General features: G+C 40.5%; 2 protein-coding genes across 3 annotated transcripts in view; one reads left to right on the forward strand and one right to left on the reverse strand.

Moving 5' to 3' along the window:
• The first annotated feature begins 28 nt into the window (after positions 1-28).
• Positions 29-11865, forward strand: LOC111333332 (uncharacterized). The gene is made up of 16 exons (XM_022938878.2): positions 29-296; positions 2570-2604; positions 2713-2753; positions 3744-3839; positions 4736-4786; positions 4896-4969; positions 5406-5495; positions 5590-5637; positions 6496-6616; positions 7847-7908; positions 8415-8484; positions 9504-9592; positions 10091-10165; positions 10532-10591; positions 10688-10733; positions 10956-11865. The coding sequence occupies exons 1-16, from the start codon at positions 216-218 to the stop codon at positions 11000-11002; spliced, it is 1086 nt and encodes a 361-aa protein (XP_022794613.1). The 5' UTR covers positions 29-215; the 3' UTR covers positions 11003-11865.
• The window catches only part of LOC111333346 (5'-3' exoribonuclease 2), a 24778-nt gene continuing 14332 nt past the window's right edge, over positions 11746-22191 (reverse strand). Inside the window, exons 22-36 of one of the 2 annotated variants that reach the window (XM_088745216.1) lie at positions 22086-22142; positions 20591-20676; positions 20230-20323; positions 19739-19789; positions 19304-19411; positions 18659-18748; positions 18204-18276; positions 17917-18000; positions 17379-17479; positions 16527-16606; positions 15324-15380; positions 13706-13774; positions 13277-13402; positions 12555-12924; positions 11746-12424 (exon numbers count right to left, since the gene is read on the reverse strand). In XM_088745216.1, coding sequence (XP_088601342.1) covers positions 12374-12424; positions 12555-12924; positions 13277-13402; positions 13706-13774; positions 15324-15380; positions 16527-16606; positions 17379-17479; positions 17917-18000; positions 18204-18276; positions 18659-18748; positions 19304-19411; positions 19739-19789; positions 20230-20323; positions 20591-20676; positions 22086-22142 — 1497 coding nt within the window. In that variant the 3' untranslated portion in view covers positions 11746-12373. The remainder of the gene's footprint in view (positions 12425-12554; positions 12925-13276; positions 13403-13705; positions 13775-15323; positions 15381-16526; positions 16607-17378; positions 17480-17916; positions 18001-18203; positions 18277-18658; positions 18749-19303; positions 19412-19738; positions 19790-20229; positions 20324-20590; positions 20677-22085; positions 22143-22191) is intronic. The other variant, XM_088745217.1, reaches the window with a different exon arrangement.

Raw genomic sequence — 22191 nt, forward strand, 5'->3', positions numbered from 1 at the left:
TCCGAAATTGACCCGGAAAGGAATTTTCTATTTCATGCTCAGTTTTACTCTGAAAATACGTTCAGTAGATATTTGGAAGCTTCTATATTTGGTTTACTCGAATATTTTCTTAAATAGTGGGAATTTTTGGCTTCCAAACGAAAATTTGAAAAGTAAAGGTCTGGGGATATTATTCTATAAATAATCGATCACCATTTGTCAGCGGTTCTTCCATCATGGCCGCTAGGATTGCGCAAAATTTTAGACTTTTAAAACTTCGTTCTTTGGCAAATTTAAAGGTTCGATATTTCTCGGAGGTAAGTATAGAGACAATGAAGTGCTATTCTTAGCGTCAGCTAAATGATGTACTGATAATTTTGAATAATTTATCTGTGATCAGCTCTGATTGCGAGAACTCCCAAGAGATCAACATTGCTTTAATAAACAGATCGAACTTTTCTTACAAAGAGAGATTTATTCACTTGGGATCGAACCTAGCTCTAACTTACCTGGTTTCCATAAATAAGTTTTTGTCTACCTGAATAATCAACTAACTTTTTATTTGATATACTACGTAAGGATTTGAAAAAAACTTTAACATCGTAACCAAAACATTGCAGTGAACGTACGATGAAATCAGGAGCCAATTTTTGGAGCAAAATGGAACATTAAGAGTAAAATCTTCCGGAATTTTTTTTTAATCGCATGCTACAGCACAGAGCGATTCTTTTATTCAAACTACAATCCAACATGTATGTAATCTTTCACTGAATGTCTCATGCTAGGACACTTAAGGTTGGAGAGGGGGAGGGGGAGGTGGGTTGGGGATGGGGATAATACATATTCCTGGTTGCCCATCCTATGAATGCCCATAGGATACACTGTTTTGTTCCTGGATGGGATTTCAGTTTATTACAGGGTTCCTCAATCATTTTCTCAGATAATCTGTCTCCTGGTTAGCTCAATTGGTTAGAGAGCTGGACTGTTGTGTGGGAGGTCGAGGTCGATGGTTCAAGGCCCGGCTGCACCAACACACAAGGTCTTAAAATAACTGAGGAGAATGTGCTACCTTTCTATAATATCAAGAAATTGATAGACATTCCAGTCTTCTTGGATAAGAACAAATAAACCGTAGGTCCTGTCTCCGGCATCTATAAATTAGTTAATTTAGTTAGGCAGAGGACGTTAAAGAACCCACTCATGAGATTACTGGGATGTGGTCTGGCCTGTTTACTGGGAATTGGGGGGGAGGGGGCATCTTCAAATAAGTTTCCTTCAATTGCAATTGTTTGTAAACTGCTGATGCAGTCCTGCCAAAGTCCCCCGAAAAGTGTTGTGCTGTGCATTTGATCATATCCACATGTTAATTTGTGCAATATAAATATTAAATTATTATTATTATTATTATTATTATTATTATTATTATGATCTACAGATGGGTGAGGAGGGTACCGACAAAGTAAAATGACTTAATTTGCCCACAAATTAAGTCTTGTTACACACCATTGCATGAATGAACTGAGTGGATAATGTGAGTTATATTATAAAAAAAAAAAAAAAAAAAGTCTTTTTATAGAATTACACAATTACTGGTGAACCAGTAGTTTCCATTGTGGTCCTTGCAAACAAATGAAACAAATGGTCTAAATTGAACATAACATCATTAAGAACATCATTAAGAACCCCAACTGGCCGGAGGCAAACCAGTTGGCTATTTACAAGCGTGGGCAAGGATCTGAACTCGGGGCTACCGTGAAACAAATCCAGTGGTCAGGGTGGGACTCGAACCCGGGAGCAGCGGATTACGAGTCCAACACTCTAACCACTCGGCCACACTGCCTCCATTGAGAGTCTCTAAAGCTGATATTTCAAGTGTTGACCATTCTTCAGCACCACAGTTTCTTTAGAAACATTTGTCATTTTATTGCTGTGATCACTTGACTCTTGCCATTTGCTCTGACACAGGGCAAACCCTCAAAATATCAGCTTTAGAAACTCTTTAGGTGGCCAGTTTACATTACCAACTCAGTTGAAAAAACCAAACTATCTTGTAATATCCATCACCTATGCAGCATCACAGCTTCTTTAGGAACCTACCCCTTTATTCATGACATGAATGCAGTGTTTATGTCACTGTTATCCTGTGGTAGGGAAAGGGTCGATGACCACCAAACAATTTCTGGGTTTACGAACAATAGCCTCCTTTTGGTGTGAAAGTATGCACAGATATTTATCCATGGACATTATCTCTTTGGAGATCTGAACAGTATTCTGAGAGCAAAGCTTGAGGAAAACTGTGAGCTTTGTTCCTTCTTCAGTAACAAACATACAATTTTCTTATCTTGAATTAAATTTAAGTGCAGAGTTTTCTGTATTGGATGTAAGGTTTAAAAATTGGGGAATATCACCCAAGGTACATCCTCAGATATTCCCCACTTTTAGTTACTAGGGAATATTATGTCATGTGATGCATTTTGGCCAATTGCACATGAGCACAAATATTTGTTAGATTATAAGTATAGTTATAGTCAATTATAGTCTGTAGAATAAATACAACTCTAATTATACATTTATTATATTTTTTTTGAAGGAGTTGCGTCATGGTTTTATTGGAATGGTTGGCAAGTAAGACTTAATTAAACTTGTTTTCCAATCTGAATAGCTATCTGAATAGCTTTGAACCATGCATTATTTTATTGAAGTTTATTACCAACTGTTATTCTTTGCTGATAGTACTCCTTTGATAAGATTTAACAAGCTCAGCGAGAAAACAGGTGAGCAATGAACTAAATTATATAATGCTTCCTGTAGTATCGTGGGCCGCACTCAGGCCACGTTATACACGCAAGGAACTCTGGGACAGTTATAGGCACAGTTACTTAGAACATGTTGTACGTACACAGTGGCGGATCCAGGGGGAGGGTCCGGGGGGTCTGGACCCCCCCTATCAAACCTGATGCTTACAACTTTGAGACAGGATCGCATATCATTTTTAACTGGCTGATTTTTTTAATGAATCCAAATAAACGGTAAGCGGCCAAGGAATTATAACATGCAACCGTGACTGGTGGGAGGGGGTGTGGGGGAGAAGTAATTTGCCTCAAAGAGTCCAACAGTCCTTTCTGAACCAAAGTTGGGACCCCCCCAATCAAAAATTCCTGGATCCGCCTCTGGTACACGGTATGTTGTGATACCACACTTTTATAACTTTGTGTTCTATTCAAATTCCCAGAAAAATGGATGCTCATTTTAAGGAGAGTGTTATTTTTAGTTCTGAGATGGGAGTTTAGGGTGGGGATTGGGGGGTGGTGATGGAGATGTTATAGGAGTGTTGTTGTTAGTTCTGAGATGGGAGGGGAGATGGTGATGGAGATGTTGAAGGAGGGAGGGGGGTGGTGATGGAGATGTTGAAGGAGTGTTGTTGTTCTGAGATGGGAGGGGAGATAGTGATGGAGATGTTGAAGGAGTGTTGTTGTTAGTTCTGAGATGGGAGGGGGGTGGCGATGGAGATGTTGAAGGAGTGTTGTTGTTAGTTCTGACATGGAAGCAGGGGTGGTGATGTTGTAGTTAGTGCGTGGTGGAGATGTTAGTGTTCAATATTTGAAAGGAAAAATCATGAAAGAAAAGTGTAGTGGGGTAGGTTGGGATGGTTGTAGGATATTGTCTTAAAAATAAGTAGAGGACTGGGTAAAGGTAGGGTAGCTTATTTGTAGTTTACTGTTGTTCTCATTTTCAATTGCTTTTCAATCTGTTTTGTTGTTGAGGATGTGATATCACCGCTAAAGCTGAACACCTTAACCCTGGTGGCTCTGTTAAAGATCGTGCTGCACTGTACCTTATAAAAGAAGCAGAGGAAAAAGGTTTCTATTTTCTTTTGTTGACCCTTATCCTTACAAGAGCTAACTCCTATGGGCCTAGTGACTCACTACTACTACAACTGGAGGTCCTTCAGTTTCCTCTAGTGTGAAGAAACCTCCACTGTTCTGGAATGGAATGCTGGCCCATTACAGTTACCCTTTCTTGCAGTGTTTTTTTTTTTTTGTCACAGTGATAGTTGAAAGAAGCATTATGAGAGGAAAGTGTCTTCCCTCCCCCCCCCCAAAAAAAACCCCACCCCATGGACCCCAGTGGTTGTGACAGCTCAAATCTCAACTGAACGTATCACACCAGTTTATAGATCTGCTGTTTTGTTTGAGGCCTTGTTAAACCTTTACACTCCAACCATGGTATTCACCTTCTCTGTTCTGTTCTCTTTACATCTCTTATGGTAAAGACAAGGAGAATTTGTTTGGCAAGCAGGAACTTCTTAGATTGGTGATCATCTCCTTTGTTCTCATGACCTGTACTTTTTATGCAAGGGGCAGATACCGTTAGGAGAAGTTAGAGCCCAGTTTCTTTTAGGTATTAAGGGGTTGATGGAGTCAAAAGTTGCAGGGTATCTGTTCAGTGGAGATATGCAAAGGAAAATTTTTTTCTAGTTGAGCAATCCGTTGCTTCCACTCTCAAAAGTTTAGGAAACAGGTAGCAGGGTTGTCGCTGGTGAAATTCGCTGGTTGAAAAAGTGGCAATCACCAGCTGGATATTTTGGCCAGCGATCGCTCGGGCACTTTTGGGGTTACACGCTTACTATTCTTCACCACCTTTGAGGGCACCTCACTTGGATTTTCAGCCAGCAGCATAATTTATCAGCTACAACCCTGAGGTAATTAAGCTACCAGAACCTAAGAAAACTACATTATTTTCTATTTGTCTCCAGGTTTGATAAGACCAGGGGGAACTGTAGTTGAAGGAACAGCGGGAAATACAGGTTTGTATAGATTATTCCCACTTGTTTTGATTTGTTATGTTAGTAATGATTGTCCTGTTGAAAGGCACAATAAGTTTTTGTGTCTAAGTAATCATTGGGTTTATTTCAGGTATAGGACTTGCGCACATCTGTCTTGCCAAGGGTTATAGGTGTGTTATTTACATGCCAAATACACAGTCACAGGTGGGCGTCAACAGAAAAGCTTTGTTATATTAATTTTATTAACAGTAATTTTCCTTACTATCTGCTATACCAGTCCTATAATTTTAGTTTGGATAATTTGGTATTGGATGAACTAATTATCTACTAACTAATCATTTTCTTTATTCTCATTACTTGTCTGCTTGATTTTGTATTGATATTGTAAGGAGAAATTCTGGGTTGGTCACTTCATGGGAATTAAAGGGTAAAGAGACTTTTTCATGACTTACCTTCATTGTTGAAATATTAGCATACCTTTTACTGGGAAACAACTCGTGTTATTTTTAAGAGCTATGCCGTAAAGCTAAACATAGCTATTTTTTAACATTTAAGGCAAATGGCAACATCTAGTACCTTTTTCCATTCATTTGAAAATTCGTACTTTATGACAAAAATATTTATGTTTGTTTTTTTTTAGGAAAAGATAGATGTGTTGAAGACTTTAGGTGCTGATGTACATCCAGTGCCAGCTGTTCCCTTTGATGACCCTATGAACTACAATCATCAGGTGACAATGAAATAAGAATATTATTCCCCTCAGCTCCTTATTAGTCTTTACAAACTATATAGTTGTTACCTTACTTTTATTTCCTGATTCTCAGGCCAGACGATTTGCGGAAAGCATCGAAAATGCTGTATGGACAAACCAGGTAATTTAAAATGAAGTCACAGTGAATCAAAGTTAGAATGTTGATAAACAGAGGGGTATCTATTTATTCTGTCTGATTTTGGGTACTAGTGTCCTATTTTAGACAAAAATTAGACAGTCTAAAATCAGATGCTAGTAAAAAAGTAAGTAAAGTCTGTTTACGAGCCTAGTGGCCCAATAGGCCGGTACTTAACTCTGGTTTCTGTAGCATGAAGCGACTAGGAGTATTTCTACTCCCCCCTGGATGGGATGCCAGTCCATCACAGGGTTACCCCCAGCATTAAATTGCCGGTACCCATTTATACACCTGGGTGAAGATGCTAACTAGTGTCTAAAATTGGACACCAGTATCTGATATCAGACACAAGTGATGAAAGTCTCACCGCCCTGAACTGCCTTAAGATGGTAGTGTCAAATTCAAGACACTAGTGTCCAATTCTAGACACTTAGTGTCCAATTTTATGAACTAGATTTTAAAGAATAGTTTGAAATTTTAGACACTAGTGTCCAATTTTAGTAGCTATTGTTCAATCTAGACACCAGTGTCCAATTTTGGGCACTAGTGTCTAATTTTAGACTGTATCATCATCTGCTTTTAGACACTGGTGTCCTATTTTGGACACAATTGTCAGATTTTAGACACTAGTGTCCAATTTTGGACACTAGTATCTGATTATATATATTATTGTCTAAATTTATCTATATCGTTTTTCCCGAAGAGGAAAGCTAAGTTTATGAGCCTTAATGGATGTTATTAGGTTTCTTCCATTTACATACCTTCATTATAACAAATTACATTCATGTAATCTCTATATCTGATGCAAAATTGAATAAAATATGTTTTGTGTTATTTATCTAGTTTGACAACATATCAAATAGAAGAGCTCATTTTGAGACAACAGGGCCAGAAATTTGGAATCAAACTGATGGAAGGATAGATGCTGTTACCTTTTCCACAGGAACTGGTGGCACATTAGCAGGTAATGACAAATCACCTCTTTTTAATATAAAACAGTGGTCAAGATGGTTTGAACTGAGATTTCTCAAACTCATTAATAATTCATCAAGTTACAAACCAATCATGATATGCCAGTTTGGCCACATGTGTGCATTTAGAAACCCCAATGAAACACTGGACAGAGGCTTTTCCACTATACTTTGATGAAATATCAAACCCTAGAGCTTGATAAAATCTCAAACCCCACTGATGCCAAAATCAGTCAGAATTTTTTCATTGTTCGTGGCTAATGATGCACGATTGAGAAGCAATTTCAAAAACTCGTGCTTCGTGTTTCATCAGGGTTTTCAAACACTCGAAAAAAATGGCCAGGTGCTTTCATCAGTTTTCTCATGTTTGGAAACCCCGATGAAACACTTGCACTCGTTTTTGAAATATTACGTAACAGTTGATTGCAGGTGCACCTTAGCTGAGGTGGGAATAGCACTGTAAAGAACTGTAAATGATTGCAGTGACTGCCATTTTGATGATCAGAACCTATGATAACTTACACCCAGGTTGTTGAAACATCAGTCATTGCTGCCAACAACAAATCCTTTCCACTGAGGACTTCTCTTTACCCAGGCAACAATGGGAGATGTGAGGGTGTTATGGTTGGTGTGCTGGCACTAAGGTCTGGGGGTCAAGAGGTGTGATTTTGAGACCTGGCTGGTTCATTGTGTTTTGCTTTTGGGCAAAACCATTGACTTCCACATTGCCTCTCTCCACCCAGTATATAATCAGTACCAGTGAATTTTCAGGGATGCTTGATAAATTGCAGGAGGGTAACCCAGTGAAAGACTGGCGTTTCATCTAATGGAGATTAGTTATACTCCTAGTCACTTCATAGTAACTCCTTAACTCCCATGAAGTGACCAAGACAGAATTTCTCCTTACCATATCAATACAATATCAAGCAGAAAAGTGATGAGAATAAAGAAAAATATCAATGAGGGGATTATTGGTAGATCCAATACCAAATTCTCCAAACTAACATAATAAAAATTGTATGTGAGACAGTAAAGAGAATTCTTAATGAGATCTTGGGGGTGAAAGGGCTGGAGAAAACAGACTGTATGGGCCTCTCCTCTTTAAGGTACCTTCCCACCTGCACAGGTATTCTTTGGTGTTTGAAGTTACTGAAGTTATTGTTTGTTGTCAGAACCACATCCCAAGGTATAACATGGACTTAGGTTTTTTTTTTTTATGCCAGGTGTAGGAACTTATCTTAAATCAAAGAACCCAAATGTCAAAGTTGTTTTAGCTGATCCTGAGGTAATTTGTCACAAAGTAATATTCCATCTTGTTCCATTAATAGTTCAAAACCATTAGAGAAGAAACTCAAAAGTATGGTGCTATGCTCCACTCCAATTTCCAAACCTTTTCCCTTTGATGTATTGCATATGACAAAAGCATACCCTCATGTTCTAAAACAGGCATGTTCAACTGAGAGAAGAAAGGCAAAAGAGGTATTCTGGTTAATACCTTTGTTACATAAGGCTACCTTTCCTCTTGTATAACCTAAAGTGTATGGATAAGCTATTTGACACCTTGATCCTTACAAAAAATGACTGCACCCAAACTCCCCATCCCAACCCCCTGCCTTAAAAAAACCCACCCTAACCCCCCACCCTTCCCCCCATCCTAACCCCTCCATCCTTTCGAGAGAAAAATGTTTATACAGGTCTCTGCAGTAAGTGTACTTAGACTTTTTTTTTTTTTAATGTGACATTTTCCCTTAAACACTGCATAAACACATTTTCCCTTCCTCGTGTTAACAGGGTAGTGTACTGTACAATTACGTCAAAACTGGGGAGTTAAAAAGAAGTGATGGAAGTTCTATTACTGAAGGTAACAGAATTCATTCCTTTTCTTGTAGGTTAAACATTAATCTAGTTTTTAGAGAGCTGATACGATTTGCGTAACATGGAAAATTTATACGAAAAACTTCATGGCTGTGAGATTTCTCATCCCTCGACATGTCATATGTATTGAAACTACAATACACCAAAGTATGTGGGGCTAACTTGCCATGGGATGAAAGCTCTTTAACTTGTTACTCCCTTTGGATAGGACGCTTACTTGACCGGAACTTTAAGCCCCGACCATACTTCTTAAGAGAATTGTTTTTTTATCAATGATACAAAATATTTTAGTCCACACTGGCGTTTTTGTCTACATTACTACGTTTTGAGGGGAAACGCATATCCATTGATGCGTTTTTTTTAGCTATCGTTGGCATTAAAATGCCCAAAAAGCGAAGGAACCGACGGTTGGTGAAAGCTTTGTTCGTCGCCGTTTTCGGGTTCTCCTGTCCACAGATGAAACTGAGCGTTTTAGAAACGAAGCGTTTTCAAACCGCTCCACTTTTAAAGCCGTTTTCAAAAATTCTCCGTTTTTGTCATCGATTTTCGCGATTTACTGTGGGTGAAAAGGAAAGCGTATCAAAAAGTATGTGTATTGGTGTGTATACGGCCTTAGTCTCCTCAGGTTGTTTAGGTTTTGTCACAAAACACGGGCTCACCAGGGTGAGGGAGAGCGCGCTGCGTTGAGACACCATGGGTGTAAGACCAATCGCAAGTTACCCCATCCCCCTTTTTTTTAGCATTTTGTCAGGTACTCATGCCAATTATTCCCTGGGGCGGTGAGAGGGGGACAAATTCATAAGGATAGCTAACGGGAATCACAGCGGAGCTCTTGCGCTGGAGCGCGCTAGCGAAGTCCCTTACCTATAAGAATATTGTAACTCACCATTAAGAAGAAGAGTAATTCTCATAGACGATGATTTTCCTCATGGGATACTCACTAAGATTACTGGATAAGATATGATTTCTGTTTGTTTGTTGTCATAAGTTGAAATGTTTCCTTAGGAATTGGACAGGGGCGCGTAACAAGCAATTTAAACGGAGCTCCAATCGATGATGCGGTGTTTGTGTCTGATAAAGAAGCAGTAGAGATGGTTAGCCAACTTGATTACTTTTTATTTCAATTTTTCTCAGTTTATGATGCCCTTGTTCATTAATTTTTACAAATCAGCTGAGATACTAAGCGCGTTCTGATGTGTCAAAAGCCTCTCGTGTACGCGTGTATTGTACCTATAGACCCAATTTTAGTTTTGTTCAACAAATAAATAATGAGCTCTAGATTATATTCCGTGATAGTTGACGAGGGAGAAGCCCTCATTAACCAAAAGAATTACGGTAATTTCGCCCCCAGTCACTTCGCTCCAACCAAAAGTCAGTTTGCTCCATAATCGAAGTCACATCGCTCCATATAAAAGTTACTGGGGGCGAAATGACCATGGGGCGAAGTGACCGGATACCAAACAACGCACACAGCAATCGAAAAGTCAACGTAAGAATTTCTTTACATGGGTCAACTTACAGTAGTAACGCAGTTGATAAAACCAGATAGTCTTTCACTTGGTATCGAAGCACTTTTTAACCTTTTTCTACAGACTTTTTTCTTACTTCACGAAGAAGGGTTCTTTGTAGGCGCCTCGTCTGGCTTAAACGTTGCTGCGGCCGTGAAGGTATAGTGACTTTTCATCCTTTACGCCCCTTCATAGTAAATCAAACATCTTCGGTGAAATGAAAATTTCTGTCAACTGCTTCCGCACGCTTAAATCAGTGAATTCGCCTGGGGTGCACATCGGATACGGTCGGCTAGATTCCGAATGGTATTCGGAGTAGTCCGACGGAACGATCGGCGAAACCACGAGGGAGAATGTTCTGGGGTACTACACAAATAGCACTAATCCAGACTTAATTGTTCTGGCAATGTAAAGGGTTTATCTCCCCCTAACTTAAGAGTTCGTTTCAGTCGGATTTCAAACAACCCAGCCTGGGCAATAGCTTGGAAATTCAATTAAGTTTAGCTTTGGCCTTTCCTTTCACAGGTCGCCGAGATGCTTGGTCCGGGCCACGTGATTACTACATGTCTATGTGACACAGGGCAGGTATGTTCCAAGTCACGTGATTTTGTTCGACACTAATCACTACCTGCTCTTACTGATAACGTTTTCTCCCCCTTTTTTGTCCCCTACACCGTGTAGAAATACTTCGCGCGTCTCTTTAGTAAAGACTGGATGGAGTCTAAAGGTAAACATATTTTTTAACTTATCGTTGAAACTGCATCGTCAGGGGTTGAGAATGGAATGAAGGAAATCGAGTCCACCAGCGGAAACAAGAGCTTCTTGCGCTTTTCCGCAGTAATTTGATGGGTACCAACGTTGATAAAGGATTGATATAGCCATCTTCTTATTTTTCTGTCCCCAAATGCTGGTGTACAATTAATCGTCAGATCGGTTTGTTCACTTGCAGGTCTCTTAGATGCAATTCCCGAGAAGTATCGTCACTCCTTGCATTGATGATAACAGTAGTAGTAGAATAAAGCTCATTCATGCTTTAGGAATTTCTTTCGATATATACGCACATGCTGGAGATAAACTAGATGAAGGTTCTTCTTCATGTAACCCCATTGGTTTGTACCAGATTCCAATACACGGGTGTTAGGAATATTTTGTCTTATGCCCCATTCACACCAGCTTAACATGTTTGGTTAACCCAAGTGTAACATAATGAAAATTAGCAACAGATAACTAAAGAACTGAATTTTCCATAGGGTTCAAGTAGTTACTAACTTGAATTTGAAATGTGCTGTATAAAATTGGAAGTCGACAAACATCTGTTGAAAGAGTTTCCACGAAGAAAACAAATTTAAACCGTGTTTAACAAGACAGCTTTAAAACATGTTTGAGCTTTGGTGTAAATGGGGTGCAAAATAAGAATGTGTTGAAGTCAATAAACAAATGATTGGACCAATAAACAAAAAACAAGAAAAGTAAACCACAAACAAATGAGAACATACGATTTCATGGTTTGAAGATGACTTTTGAAAAAGTATCAGGACCGCCTTTAAGATTATTGTTCATAGGAACATGGGAATAATTTATTTTCAATGGCGCACTAACCCAGATCCTCCTTCTCTCTCCCTTTTAATTTTTTTACCAATGCACAATTCCAGAATTATTCAGGGCGCTATCAACATTAGAACGCAGACCAGACTTGTGAATTTTATGTTCATTTTTCGTCTCAGCAAGAATTCAAAAGCAGAAGGGAAAGTGTTTTATTGTGTACTGACATGACTGACAGCTTTCACTCAGGAGTCCTAAACATTATGAAAATCCCATTAATAAGATGGCAGTGCTATAAAAAAGAATTACGAATGCCACCAACCGCCAGGGATTGATTTTTAAAGCATAAATATTTGAGGATGACCTCAGCTTACTAGGTAGAAAAAAATGTGCAAGAATTAAGTATATGCAAGTCCTAATTTATGTGACATTAAAAAATCCTTTATGTCGAAAAGATTAGCGCGAGAGTCTTCAAACTCTGCTTCAATTGTCATCTCAACTTTTGCGGCTCAAATATGCAGCACATTAAGACAGTCAATCCAAGAAAATCCCAAAATAAATTGTAAATTATTAGTCCACTAAGTTCTTGATTCGATGCTTTCCTGGTCAATAAGAAGTGAGACTGACTAATAAGTTCATGGGCATAAATGTCTCATTGCTATCATAATGGAAACCAGCCATTTCATTGTTTAAAGCCTACGGAAAGGCGGAACTACGCTCTCACAGAGTTTACTGAACAGATTCCCGTCCACCGATTTTGTAGTCTCTAATAGGTTCCTGCGGGCTAAATGATTTGTTGCTAAGGATTACCACCCGGTTTAATTACTAAGGTCTGTAGCGGTAATTGGAGAGCGGGTAGGACTGGCGACGATCATCCTGAAACAAACAAAAACAAACAAATGTTCAGAAGCTTAATCAAAGAAAAAATTACAAACGCATCACCCAATGATTGAATTCGTTCTTGCATAACTCATACAGTGGCAGCTGAGCAAGCAAGAATACTGACCCTGGCTGGTGCACTATAGCCTCGACTGTCTTGATGTTGCCGCGGATCACGTGACGGGTTGTTAGAATGATTGCGCGAGAACTGGGGTTGATTCGGCCCCGGTCCCCGATAAGAGGGTAGCCTTTGCGACCAAGGCGTAGGCCTGTTTCCTTGGTAACTGCCTGAGTTGTGACGCGGCACCTGCTGACTGTAATGGTTGTTTCGTCTTGGATCATTGTAATCACGTGACGAAGGAGGAGTGCCCAGAATGGATCTTGAATGGGGAGGGTGACCGTGTCTCGGGTAGTTCTGCGGAGGGCCTGAGTGTGACCGGAAGGGAGGAGCGTGGCTGCGGGGTGTGGAGAAACGAAAGACTTCACCGCCATGGAAGCTAAAACAACAAATATATACATTTATTCGATGGTTCAACAGATAATACGCACGGATATTTTAAGACTCGAAAGTATTTATAGGAGCAATAGTAGACTCTGCTTGGTCGCTAGTGGGAGGCGCGGTGGCTCAGTGAAAAAAAAGGACAGAGATAGGTACTTCATGAAATCTACTGAATTTCATTGTTTTTAAATTAAATAATGAATAATATTCACGATGTAAAGTCTTCAGTTCCCCATGCGCGTCCCGCGTTTTCTCCGCGCGCGCCACTCTATATCTGTTACCTGAGTATCTGAGATACTACTGTTCATGCTAGGTCTTCGTTTTTTCATTAACGCCATCAGTTCACTTACTTGAGCATTCTTCTTCCAGCGCCGTCAATTTGAGCGAACGAGGTCCTGTTAGGATTCATTCCTGTGACGGGCCGATATGGAGCATTTCTGTCATAACCCTCTGGTTTCAGAACACGGGCTGGAGGTCTGAGCATTGAAATGAACAATCAAGGGCACTTCCACATTTGCACTGAGTCTTGGTTGAGTTACCGGGTGAGGGGAGGGGGAGGGGGGGACGTTACTCAAAGTGATAGGTCTGTTGACAGCTCAGTGGAGGAGCAGTGCGGTATATAGGATGCGGGTCAGACTGGGTGGCGAAAGCCCAAGGGGACGGGGAAAGGTTCGATTCGTGTCATATTTGAACGAATACGATTTAGGGAGAGTTACATTTTGTTATTTTGGGGAGGGGAGGGTTAACGTTCTCGGCCGTTATGCGTTACATTAACTTACACTGCCTCGGGTAAAACATCTGCTTTAAAAATATGATCGTCGTCGTAAACAGGATCAGTGAACAGGACACTAAAATCAACAAGAATACAATTAAAACATACGTTATCACGCAAAGTTTTATTCAGTTGTATAAAATTGATTACGGTTTGTGGTCTGCTGTTCGTAAAGCGAGAAAACGACGATGAAGAGGGTGGTAATGTTGACGAGGACAGAGCTACAACGAAGACCTTACGACGAATAGTAAAATTGACAAGGACAGAGCGACAACGAAGACCTCACGACGAATAGTAACATTGACGAGGACAGAGCGACAACGAAGACCTTACGACGAATAGTAACATTAACGAGGACAGAGCGACAACGAAGACCTTACGACGAATAGTAACACTGACAAGGACAGAGCGACAACGAAGACCTTACGACGAATAGTAACACTGACGAGGACAGAGCGACAACGAAGACCTTACGAAGAGTAACATTAACGAGGACAGAGCGACAACGAAGACCTTACGAAGAAGAGTAACATTAACGAGGACAGAGCGACAACGAAGACCTTACGACGAAGAGTAACATTAACGAGGACAGAGCGACAACGAAGACCTTACGACGAATAGTAACATTGACGAGGACAGAGCGACAACGAAGACCTTACGACGAATAGTAACATTGACGAGGTCAGAGCGACAACGAAGACCTTACGACGAATAGTAACATTGACGTGGACAGAGCGACAACGAAGACCTTACAACGAATAGTAACATTGACGAGGACAGAGCGAAAACGAAGACCTTACGACGAATACTAACATTGACGAGGACAGAGCGACAACGAAGACCTTACGACGAATACTAACATTGACGAGGACAGAGCGACAACGAAGTCCTTACGACGAAGAGTAACATTGACGAGGTCAGAGCGACAACGAAGACCTTACGACGAATAGTAACATTGACAAGGACAGAGCGACAACGAAGACCTTACGACGAATACTAACATTGACGAGGACAGAGCGACAACGAAGACCTTACGACGAATAGTAACATTGACGAGGACAGAGCGACAACGAAGACCTTACGACGAATAGTAACATTGACTAGGACAGAGCGACAACGAAGACCTTACGACGAATAGTAACATTGACGAGGACAGAGCGACGAAGTCCTTACGACAAATAGTAACATTGACGAGGACAGAGCGAGAACGAAGTCCTTACGACGAATAGTAACATTGACGAGGACAGAGCGACAACGAAACCCTTCCGACTAAGATCACGTGGAAAAGCTAACGACGAAGACGAGGACCAGGTGACAAAGAGAAAGCGACGAAGACGACAACGACGGCGCGCCGCAGAAAACAACAATAACGAATATAAAACAAAAAATGACGCTTATAAATAAACTCCTAGGATGTATGTAACCAAGTAAGATTTAATGACGAAGAAAGAATGGAAAGAAAAAAACATTTCCTTTGGTACTGACATGGAGAATTTCCTTAACAAGCAAAGCTTCTTGGATTGGTGATCATTTCTTTTATTCTTGTCACCTTAATGTGTGATTCAGGGAGGGATATTGCAAGGATAAATTAAATGCTAAAAGGGTTAACAGTAAGCGCATCTTACCTTATCGTTCGGTTGTCCCGTAAGTCGTAGAGTTGAGGTATGGGAGAGGGAACAGTTCTGAATTATAACATAACCAAAGTAAAGCGCGCGCTCTGATTGGTCAAATTTAGCGTCCCCCATTTGCCCATGGGTGTACGCTGCTGACGTGAGCAAATGCAAAGACTATTTTTCCGCGCGCGCTTGTTTTTTCAGGTCGCGTAAGATTTGTTAAATAAAAGGGAACTCTTTAGCTACAATGTAGCAATGTTATGTTATAAAATAAATGGTAAACACCACAGCGTGCACTATTGAGTTATGGATGCACTTGGGAGGTTTGCTAAGCACTCAAGAAGCTAGAGTCGCTCTCGGCTATCGCCTCGAGCGACTCTTACGCTTATTTCGTGCTTAGCAACCTCCCGCGTGCATCCATAACTCAATAGTGTACGCTGAGGTGTAATGCTCGAAACATCAGCTTTGAAACTCTTTTCAGTGGCCAATTCACATTATCAACTCAGTTGATAAAATTAAAATTACCCTGCTATTCCTACCGACGCAGTACCCCAGTTTCTTTAGAAACTTACTCCCTTTATTCAGGTTAACAGGATGGGGTATGATAAAAACAAATTTGTCTGTTGATTCCACAATCAGTTTACATCAACTCAATCCCTTCCCTTTATTTCTTCGAATTCAAAGGAAAGCACCCTTATACATGCATGTATCATGTTTATATAAGTGTAAGTTAACAAAAACTTTGCAGAAAACCCAATAATCGGAGCACGTAAGCGGCTAGGTTGCTAAGAGAGATTCAGATGGCAGCAATCGTAGTGAAATTTTAAGATGATTTTTTTTAGCCATTTTACTGTTCTATACTTCGTTTCCAAGCCTTTGATTTGGAGTGAGGCTGAAAGTTATCTTGTTGTGATAGAGACATGTGTCTAGTTAGCATAATAACAAAGTAATTTACATTTGAAAAGCAGCAACGTTTGTATCATAACAAGGTCACCACTCTTAACCTCACTCTTGTTCAAAGGCTTGGCAACTAAGTACAGAGTTGTATCATGGACTATTCTCGAAAGGGAGTCACTCTCTGAATTCTCAAAACGCGATTAATGTCATAAATTCTGCTACCCTCTTTAGAAGCGGAGGTAAAAATTACACGATATCCGCAGCACACATCTCCATAAACAGTGTTAATGAGATTGTTTACAGATTGTTTGTTCTTACTTGTGAGGTAAAATAGGAACATCATCTGGTTCTACTTTTCCTGACATGCCACCACTCAGATTTGCTACAATTTCAACCGCCTGCAAAGACATAGGGAGGCAACTTAAAACGGCTAATAAATAAAGTGAAAAAACCGTTGAATTGTCGCTGTAGCCTGTCCCTGGTTCTCAGTCAGTGGAGAAGAGCGAAAAAAGTGAGCGCGAAAAAAATTGGCGTTCGCGAAATAAGCGTGAAAGTGATAAAAGTGAAATGCGAGATACAGCCGTTTCCATGACAGACGTAACAGCTGCATCCCCTTGCATGCCATTTCTGTCCGCTTTTTCGCTCGTCTCCACTAATTCGGAACCTTACACGGGCTACGCTTTACACCCTAACTTCAGTAAGCATAATCTCCATACTGTTCTCTGTACAATTCCTAAGGTGCGGACAAGGAGAACTTGCCTAACAATCAGCTGTAGGAACTTCTTCACTTGGTGATTATTTCTTTTAGTCCCATGGCCTTAATGGTGGGGGGGTCAAAGGGCTAATTGTTAACCCAAATAGCTTGAATCACCATGATCACAGAGCGAACATTAATCAAGGCTGTGCTCTAAGAAAAATTTGAAGGGAGCCCAGTGAAATCCAGGGTACCCAGCATATGCTTTTTATGAAAAAAAACTAAGATTCCTGAGTCGCCAAAGAGCAAAAGTAAGGCGCCAGGGGGCCACCGGGCACTGCTTGACCACAGCCCTGTTAGTGGAGCAGAGAACCAATGTCATCCAAGACCACTGTCAACAATCAATGGAATATTTTTCTAACTCTAAAGACAACCTAGAGACAAAATTTAAAATCGTTCTACGGCTTAAACTCTACCTCTCTGATGCCACCTCCTTCATAAAGGCCCACAAAGAAGTCAAAGACAGGATTTCCTTGGCGTAGAAACAAGCGATCTTTACCGCGATTGTTTCTTTTCGCTGAAATAAATGAAACGGAAGGTAGCCCTTGTAAGAGGCAGCATATTGAGTGTATAAGAATTCCTTAACTTTTACGACCACCGCAGTATGACACAAAACGTGTAGCTGTACAAAGCTTGTACGAAATCCGAAGAGTAAAGAAGTTATGAGGTTGTTGACTATGCGAGAAGCCACTGGCACTTTTGAAGGGCAGAGAAGTTCGGAAAACTTCTGGGCGATGTCTAAACATTTCGTAGCAGAATAGGAGATCTCATTAAGTGAGGGAAATCATTAGAAAGAAAAGAAGAGAAAAATGTGTTATGGTTTTCATGGATAGTCGACAAATTATCGAACGAAAGGTTGAAACTATTGGCGGTTGCGTTGAAAGTTTTCTCCGACAAATAGATGTATCCAAGAGCAAGTTACCAATTATGTTAAAAGGGATGCATCAAACTTACTCTCCAATTCTGTGAGATCCGGGTATACATGACTGAGAGCACCGAGAAGTCTCTTCTCGTCTACAAACGGTAAGAGGGCTACGCCTTGAAAGACAACAACAACGCAGGCATGTAAAGTCACAGTTTAGATCGCTTATCGATTGAGAAAGTTGGGTGTCGTAAAACATAATCAAAGTAATCACAACAGCCAATCAGAACGACGCGAGGACTCAAAAGCGCGGGAAAACGCGGGTGACCAAGTCACGAGTTGTTCTAATTTTGCATCTGATTGGTTGAGCCTTCTTTACCTTGCCATGCGTACTTCTTCCCATTGAGATCGATTTCAAAATCCAGCGGGTAGAAATCAATAATCGGCGACTCCTGTAATTGTAAATAGAATAAGAAAGATGGTAAGTTTTGACCAAAGTCTCTTACTCTTAAGATCTTAGAGAAAGATGTTTTCGTCTTGCCACGAGCGTGGGACAAAGAAAAACATTCTAAATCCCTACGAGGAATTAAACCTCGGACCTTCGGATTCCGCGTTCCGATGCTCTACCACTGAGCCACGAGACTCTCTGGTGAGAAAGGCCCATTACGAAGTTCATATGTGACACGCATCCTACATACTGTTAGGATCGGTAATGTCGATAGCATCATGTTTTGTAAATAGACAAAGAAAGATAAGAAGTTTTGAGTTTCCTATGACCAAAATCCAAAATTGTTAGTCGAGAAAATAAGATTGCGTTACACAAACGATACTTACTGGGTGAGACATCAGCTCTCTCCAGGTTGGAGGAAGAAAGTTTCCACTGGCTGCTGGGAATACTCCCATCAGTTGCTCTAAAGGCTTAAACTGGAAATAACAAAACATTAGACACTGTCTATAGACTTTTTCAGTAATGTACCGCACATTTTTTCAGTCCGCATAATTTTACGCACGATAATAGTGCGCAGATTCAGGCACTGCAGCATTTTCATTTACTGGAGCTTCCTGAAGAGAAGAGCAATGATTTTATCGAAAACAAACACGTCTTTTTTTTAACAGTCTGTGCAGAAGAGAAAAAAGTTGTAGAGAATGTGAATTAAGTAGCGCGACATTTAAACATTCAGCTGATGTCAAAGGGATTTACTGGGCACCTACATGGCATGGCGACCCATCCCCCCCTCCTCCACCCCATCCTACAGTTATAATTCCTGAAAAGAGTGTTTGAAGTGGTGGAATGGGACCACTATGCAACGGCCGCCCAAATACACGCAAACACATAAGTACACGTGCGTATGCGCGCAAGTTTTTTGAACACACGCAGGTGCATGAACGAATACGCACGCTTGTTATTCAAACACAGAGAAACAAAATAAAACCCCTTATGAGGTTTCAATTCGATTTTGTTTCATTTCTTAATCTCACCGGTTGTGTTCCTTTTTCAAAAGAGTTTGGAAGTGATGCAAGGTCACGGAAATCTGAGGCGAAAGGAGCGTAATGATATGGATAAAACCACTTCCAAGAAGGACAACCCTGAAAAGAGAAAGTAAATCAAACTTGCCGTTAAGGTCTATTCGATTGATTGTCACGAAACCAAAACCTAAGTTATCAGAACGGCAACAGCCAATCAGAACAGCAGAACATCACAAGGAGCCAATGAGAACACAAAGTACTAGTTTGGTAACCGGCGTTTTCCCCGTGCTTTGCTTGTCACAAGCAAAGCGCGGGAAAACGCGGGTGACCAAGAGGCGATGGCTTTCGCTTTGATCTGGTTGGTTCAGAAAGTGGTGCGAGTTTTGGAGACCAATAAGAGAGCGATGTGAAGTATCACAATCCCGGATCACACAGAACCATACATACCTGATAGTAATAAAGTAAAACCCAACAAAGTCCTTCCACATAGGCGTGTGCCTGAAAGATTCGAAGTAACAACAGATTTTTTTTTGTAAACCTTAGTAAGCCGAACAGATGAGTATTCAGCTCGTGAAAAAAACTCTCCTAAATTCCAATAATGAGTTTGTCACTTTGCAGTTTTCTCCTTCCATACAAAGTATCCTGACAATGATAAGTGTTTCCCATAGTTCTACGAACATTATCCCGAGTCGTCCATTATGACCAGCGGCAGCTTGCAATCCTACCATGCCCTGCTGCATGCTACACAGCCCATTTCAAAGAATACCAGTACACCACAGGTAAAACTAAGCACTTCGACAAGTTCCCCAGACAATTCACCAAAAGTTCCTAAACTTACGGAAACACTATAAGTGCAGAATGTTTCTGCTGGAAAGCGAGCCGAGCGAGTGCTTTACAAAATCCCATAACATTTGAATGAATACAGCAAGGAAACTTACCACTTTCTTCCTGAAGTCATCATAACCTTCATCGTCTTCAGACAGTTGAAATTTATTTTTGTAATAACGGCCTTTCCATCCTGCCTCCCATAACCTGAGAAAAAGGAATCAAACTCCACAGTTTTCCACCAAATCGTACACACGTCAACAGATGACGGCGCCAAATGAACCCTGGGAAGAGCTTCCCATGGTTCACGAGGCGCCGGGACATATTGACTTAAGAGACTGACTATACTGGCAAATACCTGCTGCGTGTGGTCTATTACACAAGACGCGTGCCAGAAAGGTGTCTGCTCTCTCGCGCGCATGTTATACGCGTTCCTGCTAATCATGTAAATGATGTATGAAAAAGTTTATATACCGAATATCATCTTTCGGTTCCTCGTCCTCGTCTTCATGTTTTCTCTTGTTTGATGCTGGATTCGAGTTTGGTGTACTTGAAGAAGACTAATTTTGAAAGGAAAATCAGTAAAGAACGTCAGACTATTTGATTTAAACGCAAATGCATCTCGTACTAAGGTTTAAAGAGGCTCTAACAACGGAACTCTAATGTGAGACCAGTCAAATGAAAGCTACTGAGCAGTATTTTCATTAGCCTGCAGGGTAGTCCACTCTGACTCCAAATCAGACATGGCGTTCGGAAAAAACGATCACGAGCTTAAAACATTAACTCGCCCTAGCAAGACGCCTGCACTGTTGGTTATACTTTCATGTAATCATGTTTATAGTGCCCTACAAGGTGGTTCTAGCTTTATCTGAAGATAAAACCTTAAAGTGCCTATGAAGTAAAAATTTTTTTGCATAATTTTGTAGCTTATTATGTCCTTATTAAGGAATGACAAAACAAATTTCAAGAAAAGAAATTTAAATCGGCTTTTTGGTGGCTCGAAGTCCCTAAATTAGACGTTATCGGTGTCTCCGGAAACTGGGAACGAGGTTGGCTCAGACGACGTAGTTGGTGGTTCTGGCGCTTTGTTTAAGCTTTTGTTTGTCGTCTTCAGAACCACCTACTACGTCACTTCCTTTGTAAGATGAGATTTGACCGCGCGCAAAATGGACCCATTTCAGATTGCAAAGTCCAAACTTTGAGGTTAGAAAAAAAAAAAAAAAAAATACGAGAAAGTTCTTTTGGTGGGTCAAAATCGCTTAGCTGTGTTCATCAAGCCCTAAGCAAACAAACAGGGCAAAAACTTTTTTACTTCATAGGCACTTTAATGTGTGACTGTCCATTAAGATGAAAGCTAAGGAGTATTTCCTTCTTGTGTTACTTGTGTATTACGCTGTATACGGTGGTTTTAAAGTCTATCAATAAAACCCTGATGTGGGACCATTCAAAGTAAAGCTTCTGGTCATCTTGTGTGTGGTGTGGTAGTTTATTAAGCTGTACAACATGGTTCCAACGTTCAAGTCTGTGGAAGAAATAATTTAGATATATCAACAAAGTTGAAGTGGTAAATTGGCCACCGTAACGATTACAAAAGCTGACGTTTCGAGCGTTAGCTCTTCGTCGGAGCGAATACATCACTCGCTCCGACGAAGGGCTAACGCTCGAAACGTTTGCTTTTGTAATCGTTACGGTGGCCAATTTACCACTTCAGCTTTGTTGATATATCCAAATTATTTCGTTACTCCCACCGACGCCGCCCCAAACAGTTTCTTTCGAAACTATCAGCCTTTATTCATCTGTGGAAGAAACCCTGGCACTTCATGTGATCCTGTCCATAGTGCCATTAGCTTTTATGTCTGTGGATGAAACTGGGTGGTGCAAGATGACCCTAACGTTTGTTTGTGAACGATGAACATTTAACACACATTTTTGTACGAATTATGATTAGTTTGCCAAACGATTCACTCACCGTATTAGCATCAGGGGAAGGCGTCACAAGCATAGCTCTAAGATTTGCTGCAGCACTCTACAACACCCGAAAAAAAAAAAAAAACACTATCTTAGTTAATACTAAC

The sequence above is a fragment of the Stylophora pistillata genome, chromosome 14 (genome assembly GCF_964205215.1).
Source record: "Stylophora pistillata chromosome 14, jaStyPist1.2, whole genome shotgun sequence".
NCBI lineage: Eukaryota > Metazoa > Cnidaria > Anthozoa > Scleractinia > Pocilloporidae > Stylophora > Stylophora pistillata.